The sequence below is a fragment of the Chiloscyllium plagiosum genome, unplaced genomic scaffold (assembly GCF_037043375.1).
Source record: "Chiloscyllium plagiosum isolate Xiang-an unplaced genomic scaffold, Cpla_swu_hap1 HiC_scaffold_2, whole genome shotgun sequence".
NCBI classification, from domain to species: Eukaryota; Metazoa; Chordata; class Chondrichthyes; order Orectolobiformes; family Hemiscylliidae; genus Chiloscyllium; species Chiloscyllium plagiosum.
In genome coordinates this window covers 22324411-22339273 of record NW_028270140.1, presented here as the reverse complement: position 1 = coordinate 22339273, position 14863 = coordinate 22324411, and the positions used below count along the sequence as shown (strand labels likewise).

The 14863-nt window shown below is 40.2% G+C and overlaps 1 protein-coding gene across 2 annotated transcripts in view; it reads right to left on the bottom strand.

Moving 5' to 3' along the window:
* The window catches only part of LOC122563775 (trans-2,3-enoyl-CoA reductase-like), a 143093-nt gene that overhangs the window by 42744 nt on the left and 85486 nt on the right, over positions 1 to 14863 (bottom strand). The window contains exons 5-7 of one of the 2 annotated variants that reach the window (XM_043717998.2): positions 14256 to 14371; positions 5905 to 6010; positions 1717 to 1789 (exon numbers count right to left, since the gene is read on the bottom strand). In XM_043717998.2, coding sequence (XP_043573933.1) covers positions 1717 to 1789; positions 5905 to 6010; positions 14256 to 14371 — 295 coding nt within the window. The remainder of the gene's footprint in view (positions 1 to 1716; positions 1790 to 5904; positions 6011 to 14255; positions 14372 to 14863) is intronic. The other variant, XM_043718005.2, reaches the window with a different exon arrangement.

The window sequence follows — 14863 nt, the reverse complement described above, 5'->3', positions numbered from 1 at the left end:
TGTCCCCATGCGTAATGGTGGTATCTATGTCCACACTCTGACATGTCTTGCAGCGTCCACCATGACAGGGTTGTATGGAGTTGTCCTGAGAGCTGGGCAGTTTGCTACGAACAATGATTTGTTTGAGGTTTGGCGGTTGTTTAAAGGCAAGTAGTGGAGGTGTGGGGAAGGTCTTGGTGAGGTGCTCATCCTCATTGATAATGTGTTGCAGGTCTCGAAGAACATGGCGTAGTTTTTCAGCTCCTGGGAAATACTGAACAATGAAGGGTACCCTGTCAGTTGCAGCATGTGTCTGTCTCCTGAGGAGGTCATTACGGTTCCAGAAACTCAGCACCCATGGACCAGTCGAACCGGGAACTTTCCTCGTCACAATGGACGTTTCTGCACTCTACACCAGCATCCCCCACAATGATGGCATCGTGGCAACAGCCTCAGTATTCAACACCAACAACTGCCAATCTCCAAACACCATCCTACAACTCATCGGCTTTATCCTTGATCACAACATCTTCACCTTTGACAACCAATTCTTCATCCAGACACATGGAACAGCCATGGGGACCGAATTTGCACCCCAATATGCCAACATTTTTATGCACAGATTTGAACAAGACTTCTTCTCTATGCAGGATCTCCAACCAACATGATACACCAGGTACATTGATGACATTTTCTTCCTCTGGACCCATGGCAAGGAGTCACTGATAAAACTACACAGTGACATCAACAAGTTTCATCCCAACATCAAACTCACCATGGACTACTCTTGACTATCTGTCTCATTCTTGGACACACGCATCTCCATCAAGGATGAACACCTCAGCATCACACTCTACCGCAAACCCACAGACAACCTCACAATGCTACACTTCTCCAGCTTCCACCTAAAACATATTAAAACAGGCATCCCCAATGGACAAGCCCTACGCGTACACCAGATCTGCTCAGATGAGGAGGAATGTGACAGACACCTGGAAGTACTCAGGGATGTCCTCACAAGAACGGGGTGCGATGCCCAACTCATCGACCACCAGTTCCAACGTGCCACAGCAAGGAACCATAATGACACCCTCAGGAGACAGACACGTGCTGCAACTGACAGGGTACCCTTCGTTGTTCAGTATTTCCCAGGAGCTGAAAAACTACGCCATGTTCTTCGAGACCTGCAACACATTATCAATGAGGATGAGCACCTCACCAAAACCGTCCCCACACCTCCACTACTTGCCTTTAAACCTGAGAATGCAATTTTTAAAAAAAGGTTTTGTGAATTACACATGAAAGAAGTGAAACTATCATGGTATTCAAACAGATGAAAGACTTAACAATCAATTTTTCAATATATAATTTCAGTTACATCACACTATAAATTTTTGCTATAAATTCTATCACCTCCACTATCACCTGCTGAAGGAGCGATGCTGCGAAAGCTAATGTGCTTCCAATTAAACCTGTTGGACTATAAGCTGGTGTTGTGTGATTTTTAACTTTCAATGCGTAGTCACTGTTTAAGTTATCATTGCAATCCTTATTTAGTAATCACGGGTTACTATCAAATTAGTACAATTGAAAGCATGAGGGGCACATATAAGAAACAAATCCCTTTGTTTACTACATTGATTCATGAATAAGTTTTGCAAAGTCTAAACTAAAATATAAAACTAGAAAACATTTTTTGACAGGTAGATTCTAAATCATGCAATATACGTGACCTACTGGGTGGTGTATATAAAGGATGATTGATATAATAAGCCATCCACATGGTGAATCCCCAATAAAAGGCACATCCCTGGAAATAAAAGAAAACAATAAAGTTAAACAGAATTTATGGGTTTAAAATTGCTTTAAAAGAATGTGCCCTTTGAAAGAAGAAGTTTTGGAATTTAAATTGACAAAATTGGTAGTTTCTGGAAGCAGATTTTTTTTCCATTTTTTCCTCAAATAACAGTACTTCAATATGACAAAATTATTGATCAATACATCTCATGAGAAAATTAAACTAAACTTTCATTTCTTCATTTTCTGACCTTTCATTCAGGAGTTCTAATTTAACAGCTTGTGGTTTAAAAAGTTTAAAGTCCAGTTATTATTCTTTGTGTTGATTCAATCTAGTTTTTTTTCAGAAATAAATTAAGTATAGTTATATAATAATTTCTCAATAATACTTAGAACTCATACAAAGAATACTATTCCATAACTTTCAAGCAGTGTAAGTGAGATATGAAACTTGGTTCATCCATCTAAGCATCACTATATCCTTTTGGCTTTCACAATTCTATGTAGCTAGGGCCAAGGTTGGTTTGCTGCTAGTGCTATTTTCCATTTAAATGTTCCCCCATTTCTACTGAGCAGCCTTGTATGAATATATAGCCCGAAAACAAATTTGATTTTCCAACCTCTTCTTCATCTACCTACCACTGACACTGTCAATCATTTTCTATATGAATATTTCAATTTGCTAGTTATTAACACAAAATGTAGTCAATAAATTACCTCTTTTTTAGAGTCTTTCTTACTCTTTAAATAACATTTATTGTTAGGTATATAATTTTCTAGGGAAACCACATGCTGAACACAAATATTGAAGTCTCATGAAGAATGCTGATATCTCATGTCATTTCCAATGCTAAGGCATTGGATTTTAGCAATCTAAGCTTTGGGCAGTTTGTCCTGCCTGGTCAGTTTAGAGTTGTGGATCACGGTCAATCCTCAATGGAAGAGTAGCTCAAATGATCCAACTCCTGCTCCTATGTCACATGTTCACAAAGAAACACTGGCTACTGGATAATGAATAACGTGTCCCACAGCTTATTAGTAGGACCACATCTGGAGTACAGTGTACAACACGAGGCTCCTTATTCAAGGAAGGATTTTCAAGATGGCGGCGATGTAGTAGTTCTACGTTAGGGTTCTTGGCCTGGGGCTCATCTGCTTCTGTCTTCTTTCTTTGTTTCTTTTTATTCTTAATTTATCTTTAAAAGCCTTGTGTGGCATCTTCAGCAGGGTGAGAGCAGGTTCAGCCTCCCTACCGTGGCAATAGAAGCAGCTGCTCCCAGTGAGCAGTGGTGGTAGCTAAGGCAATCGTCTTCCCGGGTCTTTTTTTCCACAGGGGGATGTGTTGGTTGGGACCAGACCCCAGATTCACGGCCAGCTCTGACTCTGGTGCTGATGTCACAGAGGCTTCAATGTTGTTGGCGGAGGAGGCTGATGACTGGCGGCAACATTTGGAGGACAATCAGAGGGGACCAGGAGGTCAGATACTAAGTCCATGGCTCCACCTCCAGCATGGGAGTGTCGGTGACAGCAGAAGCGGGCCCATAACTGAGACCCCGGAGCCCATTAGAGACCACCGCAGGTGTCAAGCAGCAAAGGAGGATAAGCAGAGGGTAACAAGATGAAGAGGGAATGATGAACTCTATTGCAGTAAACTCTTGCATTTGCACTCAGTGTTTCAAGATAGCACTGGAACATTGCAAAACCTTGCAGTTTGCAACACCCAAACACTTTTCACTGTATTTTTATATACACGTGACAATAAATTTAAATCTAAATGCGACAGATGCATTTCACAGAAAGTTGACCAGACTAATATCTGGAATGGGAGAAAGTGAGGACTGTAGATGCTGGAGATCAGAGTCAAAAAGCATGGGGCTGGAAAAGCACAGCATCCGAGGAGCAGGAAAGTTGACGTTTCAGGCATAAGCCCTTCATTAGGAAAGGTCCAGTTGTCTTATGAGGGATGTTTGGCCAGACCATATTTTTGTCCGTTAGTGTGTATAAGACTAAGAAATGACTGAATTGACATATATAAAATCCTAAGGGGTCTTGATGGGGTAGATGTGGAGTGATATTACCCAGTGTGGACAGATTGTGAACAAGTGTTCACTGTTTCAAAGTAAGAACTTGCCCATTTAAGACAGAGATGAGGAATTTTCTTTTCCTTCTCCACTGTATCTTGAAACTCTCAGCAGAAGCAGAATTTTCTGTTTTTTTTTTGAAAAGGCAAGGAAGATAGCTTTTGAATGAGCAAGGGAGTGAAAAGTTATCTTAATAGGTAGGAGTATAGAGGAATCAGATCAGCCATTATTCTATCAAATCGCAGTGTGGGCTAAAAGGAATAAGGAGCTGATCCATGTTTTAATTTGTATTTTTGAAAGCTTTTGAAAATATTTCAGCTATTGAACAGAGGTGGACAATAATCCAAATCACTCAGTTTTTGAGATCTGCAAACTCTTAATAGAATCCGAGAATTATCGTATTAAAGGAGGCATGGTTTGAATTCCACCAACTCCTGCACTAAGAGGGATCAGTTGGATTTCAGGTATACTCTGGGATTGGAAGTTCAGGTCAGAAATAAGGGGTTCACTCCTCGCACAAATTAAGTAGGAACAGAGTGGGAATCCAACAGTGATAATTGTTGGAAAATTTGGGCCAAAATGCTTTACTCAGCAAATTAACTGCAGTGCAACTGTGGATGTCACCCCAAGATATATGCACACATTATGTTTAGTACCTCACTCATATGCATTGTATCACCCACAACTTAAGGCTTGCCACAGCTGTATAAAGCTTTGGTTAGGGTGCAGATGGAGTACTCCAATATGTTTTGGGCAGCACATTTCATAAATGATATATTTGGACTTGCCAGGACTAAAAGGGTTAACTTATCAATCCTGGTTACATAGAGAGGGTTTGTAATCTTACCAATATTTCAGTTGTATAAGTGAAAAAGCTATTAATTTAAGGATAGGGAGCAACTGTTTGCTATGTAAGGTGGTGATGGTGGGGGGGTGTCCAGCTGGAACAAACTAGCATAATCTTAAAGATAGAGCTAACTATTCAGCATGATGTTGGAAAGCACAAAATGTGAAAACCTGTAAACCATTCCCTGGAAAATCTGTTGAAGGTAGAATGATTAAAAATTCCCAATAGACACTTGAATGCAAAAGGCTGATTGGTCTATTTCTGGTCCTGTGCTTTTTCATGCTCCTGCATGTACTGACTCCTCTGGGCCTAGCACTTATCAAACCCTCCACAAGTTAAAATCCTTCTACTAATGACTATTAAATCCTCTCCTGGACTCAACAGATTTTACTCACCTGTTTAACTGTGTAGCCTTAACAATATAAAATGTTTTGAAATGTCAAATAAAGTAGTGTAATATTTGGTGTTAAAGATTTTCCTGAAATTTTACCTAAATTCTGCATTCCAGTCATTCTGAAAGGGGAAGACCTATGAAGGATTTTAACTGTTTGTGCAATTGGTTAATGTTTGATGACTTTTTACCAACTCCAGCCCTCATCTCCACAGTGACATTATATCACAGATCATATTGTCTCTCACCAATATTTATTGCTTTGTTTTTACTGAATTAGCATAAATGCAGTTAAACCTGCAAATCTGAATTATTTGCAATATATATTTACATTTTATGACACCTATTTGGATTAAAAATATGCCGGACATTTATAAAAAATAGCTTTGAACAGGTTGACTTTCTTTATGAAAAATACTAACATATGTATCTAATAAAACAAAATGGCTGTGGGAGGCAGTACATTTCTTTTGAGAATAAACGAGATAAATCCTATGGGAAATAAAAGATAGATTACATGCCAGTCTAATATCTGTATTATCCATTGTTCAGCATCAGTGCTGTCCTGCATGACATTGTAACAGGTCTCTGAAAAACAAAAGTTAAAGCTCCACCACATACCATTCAGATAAAGATTTATTGAAGCTACCTCGTGATAACATTTGATTTTAATCCAATCCACGAGCTAAAACATTGAAGAAATTAATAATGTTCGAAAATATTGTACTGCACTATAAAATCACTATGGTGAGGAAAATGAAGGGGCAATATAGGAAATAAGGTTTGCTTATGGCTATGTTAATGCTTACCTTCAGCATCTTCTTCAGAGCTGTGTTTCCATTTGTAAAGCTGTGCACAAAGAGAGTTTCAAGGATTTGCTTGATGTAGTGAAGGGAGTGGCAGATGCAAGCTAAGCTTAAAGGCAAGGTGGAGGAAGAAAATATACAGAAGTAATTTAGAAAGGTAAACTTTTGTCAAAGATTTTGCATGTTGTGTCCATTTCTTGTTGTTTGAGTTATTATTGATATCTGGGTTTATGTTGTCCTGCTTACTATACTGGAATTTAGATGGTATATTTGATTCCAGAAATTGCTTCTGGTTGGCAGGCTGAAAATTTCTACAAAATCTTAAACTCCATTGGAGCCAAAGGCATTAGTCATGAGGAACACAGATGGCAATATAATCTCCCAAGCTAAAGCAGAGATCTTTATCTGTCATAAAAGGATCCCACTGAAACACTGGAGAAGTCTGATCATCCAATTTCTAACCTGCTCATTAGCACAGTTCATAACACACACATCTGTCTAACAAGCAGTCAATCTCTGAAGTGAAAGCCAGCCTGTGGCTTAATCATTGTCGTCCTGCCTCTGACAAACACTGCAGTGTTAAAATCTGGCTCTGCACCATCCCATTTATAGGCTGGTGTCAAATGGGGATCAGGGTAGCTGGCGTGTATGGGAACTCTACCTCATCAGCTATAGTAGCCCAAAAACCTTCCTTTATATATGATTTATTACCCCAAAGCGCTGATAAAATGATGGTTGTTCATGGAACGATAGTTTACTTCATAGACTGTCAGATTGCTAAGCAAATTGTGCATTCTTTCACCACTTTATACTCTTCTGCACAGGAAGAGTGCAAAGATATGAAAATATATCATTTCCTCAAGTTAACTTGCAATATGCAAATGGTCTTCCAGTGGTGACTTCTGATCATTTCAATGTATCTCGTTTCTGTCCAATTCTCATTCAGAAGTTCATGTACTTATTTTTCTTTGAGTCATATTCTGCCTTGCTGAAATTTCACAATTAGCTCTTGCAAGTTATATTGTTTTGTGGTATCAACTGATTTCAGGCAACCAAACTACATGCTGGGCCAGAGTGCTCAAGGTGAGAAATCAGAGCCATAGGATTCAATCCCATAATGCAAATCACTGATGAAAATATGGTTAGTGTCCCAAAGCTGCTTGGCTCCCTACTCGTGCCAATCCAATTCTTGTACACAGCATTTCCAAATGTTTCTTTAAAAATCAGGACACATATAAAAAAAATTGGCTTGTAGTGACCCATATGCTATTTGCTAGGAATGCAGATTGATTTCATAAAAATATTTTTTTGAAACTTGAAGAGTTAATGATTTGCCAGAATCAGTTTGCGATGTTTGAAAACACTCAACCTCAAAATGAATTAAGTTTGTTTTGAGGCACAGGATGATGGCTGGAACAGATTAGTGTTCTAACTCATTTGGATTATAAGATGAAAGCATCAAATTCTAATTTCTTATGGCAGAATTTCTTCAACTTGTCTTCACCAAACACTGAAGTTTCCAATCAAGTTGGAATGGAAGGTGAAGAATGAAAATTCACCGCTTTTGGCAGGGAATGCTGGGTGGAAGAATTGGCAGCCATGTTGAGCATCTGTCAGCTCCAAAAGCCTTGGGATTGTTTCTGTGTTTATGCTGTCAATGAGGAACATTGGCTGAAGAGCTTGATTTTTCAACAGTTAGCAACGACATGAGACACCCATAGCTGGTGTGCTGGGCTCACTGCTGACAAATTGAACTAATGGAATTGTGACTTCAGTGTGAAGAAAATAATTCAGTGAATAAGCACAGGGATTTTTGACATAAAATCGATAAGTCTGATCTCAAATTGTCTCACAATATGACCAGCTTGTTGATAACTAACAAGCCATGTTTGTCTTTCCATGATTTGGTGATTTTGTTTTCAGACAATGCTTAATCAACAGGGCCAATGCAATTGAGGCCTCTTCAGTTTCACTAATAAATTGCACTTGTGCAGATATGAACAAACAACTAGAAGTTAATTAATTCATAACCCTTGGGTAATTCCTGGCAGAAAGAGTATTATTGGGCATTGAAGAACATATTTTCCAAAAAGATGAGAGTTTTGAAAACATTATTGCATTTCTTGATCTCAGGGGATGACAGGGCAATGAAATTTACACAGAAAAATAAGTGGAAAATGGATTGCAATGGAAAAAATGACATAAATAGCAGGTGGTGCATTCTCCTTATATAATCATGCCAAAGAGCTACGAGAGACATCATACATATTTTTAAAAAATATTTTCCATCCAATATTTCAGAGTTACTTCCACACACTGTTTGATTAATGTTAATAAGTTGATCCTTAGCTTTCTTCAAGAGTTAAAGCCCTCTCAAACTTCGGGACAATAATCTCAAATTAACCTGTCTGTTACTTACCAGATATGAGATGGAGATGGAGTGAGTTAAAATAATATGAAACACTAGTATCCCTCCAAACACCTTTTAATCCTGCTGCTTTTCAGCCATGTTCCAATACAAATCTGCAAGTTGCCCTCTCTGGAGTGGGTTCTGGGCATGGAGAAACCCAGAGTGTAAGTTTCCAAAGTTTTAGTTCAAGTATACTTGGGGGCCAGTAGTTTGCTGTACATGAATAACATGGCCAAGCAATCCCCAGGAATGTAACAACAGAATGAGAGAGGAGGAGCAGTCCTTCTCAGACAAGGATGAATTGGATAAGCCTGAAGAGCACTTGTGACTGTCCATTATTCTTTAAATGGTGCCAGGGCCATAGAGAGGCAAAAGGATACTGGGGAAAACTGAATAAACGTCTGATTCATCAAAGAGAGAGAGAGAGGTATCCAAATGACCATTGTGCTATCTTCAGAATTCCATTGTTAGTGGTGTAGATCAGCTTCCCTCCCAGAACCATCTCCAAATCTCCATTCTCTTCAACTAGAAGAGTGAGGAGAGCAGGTCTTTTTCACACAAGAGCAAACCTGAACACCACGGGAACATTCAGTACAAACTAAATGGGAAGCAGTACTTGTCTACAATAAAAGAAATGTCTCCTCTACAACCACCATTTGCATATAGACCATGAGGCATGCTAGTATGTTAAGTTGTCTGACCAAGCTAGTTCCAAAAAATGATGTTTTTGTGCGCGTGAACAAAGTGAAACAAATGAAATGTGACAAATTTAATATCTTTAAAAAGATCCCACAGCATCTATGTGCTTTCACCAGTTTATGTTTACAGTCATCCACCTCAGTACATTCCTGACTTCGTAAACTGAGGTGGAAGAAGTCCATTCCATGAATTGCCGTATTGCCTTTGTTGGTAATAGATGGCATGCTCTTGAATTCAACTTGAAGGTTCCTCTGGGGATGTCTTGCACTGTTGCAGGAGTATTCCCCTTGAACTTGTCTTCTCGAGACAAAACAATGTCAATAATAGAGTCAATTCAGAGAGATAGCTCAACATGGATATCCTGAGAGGAATTCCCTCCGGTGCCAGGCACACAATCCTTCCTCTCAGTGTGCAATGGCATCTCTCTGTCGCTTTGGTGGTAAGTCCATGTGCCTCATCCCCTTCTTGCCTAGCCACTGGTGTATACAGCCTATGTTAGAGCAATGAAATGCAGGGCACAGTGCACCTGTTTTTATACTGCACCTGACTGTCCCTAACAGTTGCCAAGCTGTCCATTGAATAAGTCAAGCATTCGGTTACCTAGGCCATGGAAGAACACATGATTCAGAGATTCCTCTACTGTCTGCAGAAAACTGCTCATGACCTCTGACATCTCCTCCAGCTGTTTCTCTGCTTTTTGCTCTTTCTCTACCAGGCTTCATGCCTCCACAACCGGAGGGGCATCATTAATGTGAGGTTCAGCAGAAATCTTGTCCCCAGCAGTTCTTCATGTGATAGGGGACCCACCTGTTAAAGTCTCCTTCTGCTGCTGGGATGTATGTGCAGTGTACTCACCACAGAGTGATCCTGAGTTTAAATGCAAAAAAACCTCCATGACTTCTGTGGATATAACTGTGCTGATGGAGATTGTGGAAGAAGCAGATGAACGCGCATGTCTGTGCCAATGCTGACAACATGCCCAGAATTGGACTTTCAGGGTACTGTTATGGCACAGATTGGACTTGGGATTGCAAGGGCTATAGTGGAAAGTCAAAGAAAACATTAAAAATTAGTTCCTAATGAACACATTGCGTTTCTTCACATGTCCCTGCACATCCATGTGTAAGCACCAGGTTGAATGCATTTTCACTTGCATGCCAACTCATGCCAGCCTTGCCATTTTTGATCATTCAGTCATTCTTCTGTTCTTTGTGCAGTGTTTCTTCCTGGTTAGGATTGAGCAGCCACAGACCTGGCACTGCATCTCCAATCCTTGCTATCTTTCTAACTGGGGTCTGTTTCTACTGCATGACAATTTGCAGAGTTAGTGCTATATCTCACACATACTCGCCTTTCCAACATGCATTCGCATCACAGATATTAGTCCAATAATAAATACATACATTCGATCCAAGCACTCAAGCCAAATTGTCTTGCATTTTGGTTTCAATCACCATGTAGTCCTGAGACTGAATATGTATTTGTATGCCTCACCTCATTGCTTACTTGCAAAGACACGTTACATACTGCTCCCATCTGAGGCCCTTTGAGAATATGTGACTGTGCCACTTACCATGATAAATTGTAGCAGGTTGGTGACTCTATTCCTGTACTGGACCCAGGACTCAGGTTGCTCAATGATCTCCATCCAAGCATCTTTCATCTTAGTAGGACTTATTCATTAAATAGTAAGGTCCTAGGGAGTATTGCTGAACAAAGAGATCTTGGAGTGCAGGTACATAGCTCCTTGAAAGTGGAGTCGCAGGTTGATAGGATAGTGAAGGAGGCGTTTGGTATGCTTTCCTTTATTGGTCAGAATATTGAGTACAGGAGTTGGGAGATCATGTTGTGGCTGTACAGGACATTGGTTAGGCCACTGTTGGAATATTGCATGCAAATCTGGTCTCCTTCCTATCAGAAAGATGTTGTGAAACTTGAAAAGATTTACAAAGATATTGCCAGTGTTGGAGGATTTGAGCTACAGGGAGAGTTTGAATAGGCGAGGGCTGTTTTCCCTGGAGCATCAGAGGCTGAGGGGTGACCTTATTGAGGTTTATAAAATTATGAGGAGTATGAATAGGATAAATAGACAAAGTCTTTTCCGTGAGGTGGGGGAGGCCAGAACTCAAGGGCATAGGTTTAGGGTGAGAGGGGAAAGATATAAAAGAAACCTAAGGGGCAGTCTTTTCATGCAGAGAGTGGTACATGTATGGAATTAGCTGCCAGAGAAAGTGGTGGAGGCTAGTACAATTGCAACATTTAAAAGGCATTGGATGGGTATATGAATAGGAAGGGTTTAAAGGGTATTGGACTGGGTGCTGACAGGTGGGACTAGATTGGGCTGGGATATCTGGGCGGCATGGACGAGTTGGACCAAAGGGTCTGTTTCTGTGCTGACATCTCTATGACTCTATGACTCTATAAATGGGAGAACTTTGGGCTGCCTTGAGAAAAGAGCCTCTCCTACCACTCCTGATGGTTGGAGAAACTTCTGTTGGAATTGCCAGTCTCCAGCTGGGGCAAAGACAGTGCATTGAAAGAGCATGGATGTAAAAGGTGGAGGGAAGTCAGAATACAAAACCATACGTGGAAGGGAGAGAAGACAGGAAAGATTTGAGGTATGTAGTCTTGTAATGAGAAATGAAAAAAAGAATAACTGATCACATAGAAATGGACAGGAAAGTTGTGGCCTTCATGCAGAGCTGTCCCATTTGTCCTGGAGGTTCCTTTATTAACTTCTCACGCTTACTACATTGTCATCTAACAGTGGATACCACAAATGAATACCAATCCCACTGTATGATTGCAACTGTCTCCTGTATCCTCTGACGCCCCCAGTAAATTTGAACTGTGGGTGCTGGGGCTGGGTACTGACTCATGAGAAGTGTTCCCAATTCTAGTTCCACCATCGGAACCTGAGTACATATTATGAAATTCTAACTGTGTCTGCAGACAGCACAAGTATTCAAGGACCTCTCATTGGAGCTCTGGACTCAAAGATTGTGATTGACCATTATTATTACAACACACTGTACAAAGATCTTCACCTTCACAATGCTGTGAACATGGATCTCGTTGCTGTTTAAAAATGAGAAGGTGGCTTAGGCAGCAATGAATACATTTTTAAAAATCATTGCTTGATCCTTTGGTACTGAATCTTTTCAGTACATAGATCTTTTCAGAATCTTTTCAGAATACAGATGTGTGCGCTCAGGAATGAATCATATCTTCGATGAAGCCTTAAAGAATTTCCTGTGAAAGTCACAACTGTTGAGATGTTTGCCCTGTCATGACACCAGGTCATCTGTGCTTGCTCATTTTTTGGATAAGAAGCTGTGAACATTAGGATGTCTTTTGTTGATAAAGGGCAAAGCAGGTGAGTGAATATTTCTCTTCCATCTCCCTAAAGTTTGAATGGAAACTTCTGTATTGACAGCAACATATTGTATGGTCATGTTTACTGGTCCCATTTAAGATGCTGTGGGTAGATTCACTGACGAGGAGAAAGTGAGGACTGCAGATGCTGGAGATCAGAGCTGAAAATGTGTTGCTGGAAAAGCGCAGCAGGTCAGGCAGCATCCAAGGAGCAGGAGAATCGATGTTTCGGGCATGAGCCCTTCTTCAGGAATGAGGAAAGTGTGTCCAGCAGACTGCTGGACACACTTTCCTCATTCCTGAAGAAGGGCTCATGCCCGAAACATCGATTCTCCTGCTCCTTGGATGCTGCCTGACCTGCTGTGTAGATTCACTGTCACCAATCTTTCTTGGCTGAGTTATTGATATCAAGTGGAGAAGAATATCCACACAAAGTCTTCTGTGGAAGAGAAGCACTGTCTCAGAAAAGAGTAGGTTTATTAAATAGCACTTACTCATAAATAAAATGACCAATGGGCCGAGGAGTAGCAGATGGAGTTTAATTTAGATAAATATGAGGTGCCTCATTTTGGAAAGGCAAATCAGGGCAGGACTTAATGGTAAGGTTCTGGGGAATGTTGCCAAACAAAGAGACCTTGGAGTGCAGTTTCATATTCTATGAAAGTGGAGTTGCAGATAGACAAGATAGTGAAGAAGGCATTTGGTATGCGTGCCTTTATTGATCAGTGCATTGAGTATAGGAGTTGGGAGGCCATATTGCAGCTGTAAAGGACATTAGTTAGATCACTTTTGGAATATTTGTGTGCAATTCTGGTCTCCCTGCTATAGGAAATAAATTGTGAAACTTGAAAGCATTCAAAAGAGATTTACAAGGATGTTGCCAAGGTTGGAGCGTTTGAGCTATAGGGAGAGGCTGAATAGGCTGGGCCTTTTTTCCCTGGAGTATTGGTGGCTATGGGGTGACCTTATATAAGATCATAAAATCATGAAGATCATTGCTAGGGTGAACAGCCAAGGTCTTTTCCTTCAGGCGGGGGAGTCCAAATCTAGAGGGCATAGGTTTAGGGTGAGAGGGGAAAGATTTAAAAGGGTCCTAAGGGGCAACTTTATTACAGAGAGGGTGGTGCATGTTTGGAATGACTTGTCAGAAAAAGTCATGGCGGCTGGTACAATTACAGTATTTAACAGGATCTGGATGGGTACATGAACAGAAAGGATTTAAAGGGATATGGGCCAAATGCTAGCAAGTGGAACTAGATTACTTTAGGATCTCTGGTCAGCATGAATGAGTTGACACGAAGGGTCTATTTCCATGCTGTACATCTCTACGACTATATGACTCTAAATAAGGTTACACTTGAGTTGCATGAGAGTCTCTTGTGAGGCATTCGGTTAGACTGAAGAATTAAGACTAGACTTAAGTGCACGTTACTGTTTAGCTACATTGCGCTTAGTACTAAACTTAAGATTGGTACTAACCCTCAAGCCTGGAACTGGTTAGCTCTTCCTTGGAATAGTCCTTCATATCCTGAGGGTGGAGTTTATCTTGAGATGTTGATTAACCTTTTCAGGTGCTAACTGCCCCATAAAACCTATAGAACCTATGTTGCTTCTGCACCGAAGTGTTTGAAAGTTTAATGTCGTTGGCTGCCTTCCACTTTTGAACAACAAATACACCAGACCATATACGTATGGATTTTCCAAGAAAACTTTCTGCTGATGAACGGAATAATTTTCGAGTGAGAGACAGCAAGAAAATTCAATGCCAGACACTTCACAAAATGATTAATTGACTGATAGATTTAAGTGTTTAAAAAGAAGTATAACCAAAACCTCTATGTGACAAAAGACCAGATAAGAAGTTACTTACTGCACTACTGGGTGACGTCTGGAATGGTTTATCTCTTCTGTTTCATACAGATTTAGTATGCGAAAATAGAACAGCAAATAGATCAAGAGACGCCCAGTATATTCTGTTAGAAACACCTGAAAGGAGAGGTAATCTATTTCAGCTTTACTAGTGAAGTTTCACAGAAGATCTGCCTAGAAAAAATTAATTACATCAAATATTTCCTTACTAGGTAGGCAAAACAGCGAGTAGGACTGATCCAGTGCAATGCTTTTGCATTACTCCCTAAATTATGTGATTCGCAATTATTTTCCACTTAGTGTATCCAAGAGGCAGCTTGTGAACCAAGCAGCCTGTGAACTATTTTTCTTTTGTATATTTACTTTATAGAAAGGTGATTTGATTTATTTCAGTCTCCCAGTTCTGGAGAACTGGAGCATGTGTTGCCATCTTACATACATACATGGATTTATCTGCAGATTAATCAGGGAAAGGATCAGATTTAGATCTATGACCCTGGATTAGTTAAAGGATTCAATGTTCACTGCCTTCATGGAAGAAGAAAGATTTAAATATTTTTGTTTCTGGGCAGATAGTGTTCCTTATCTCTGGTAAAATACTGGCAGCAG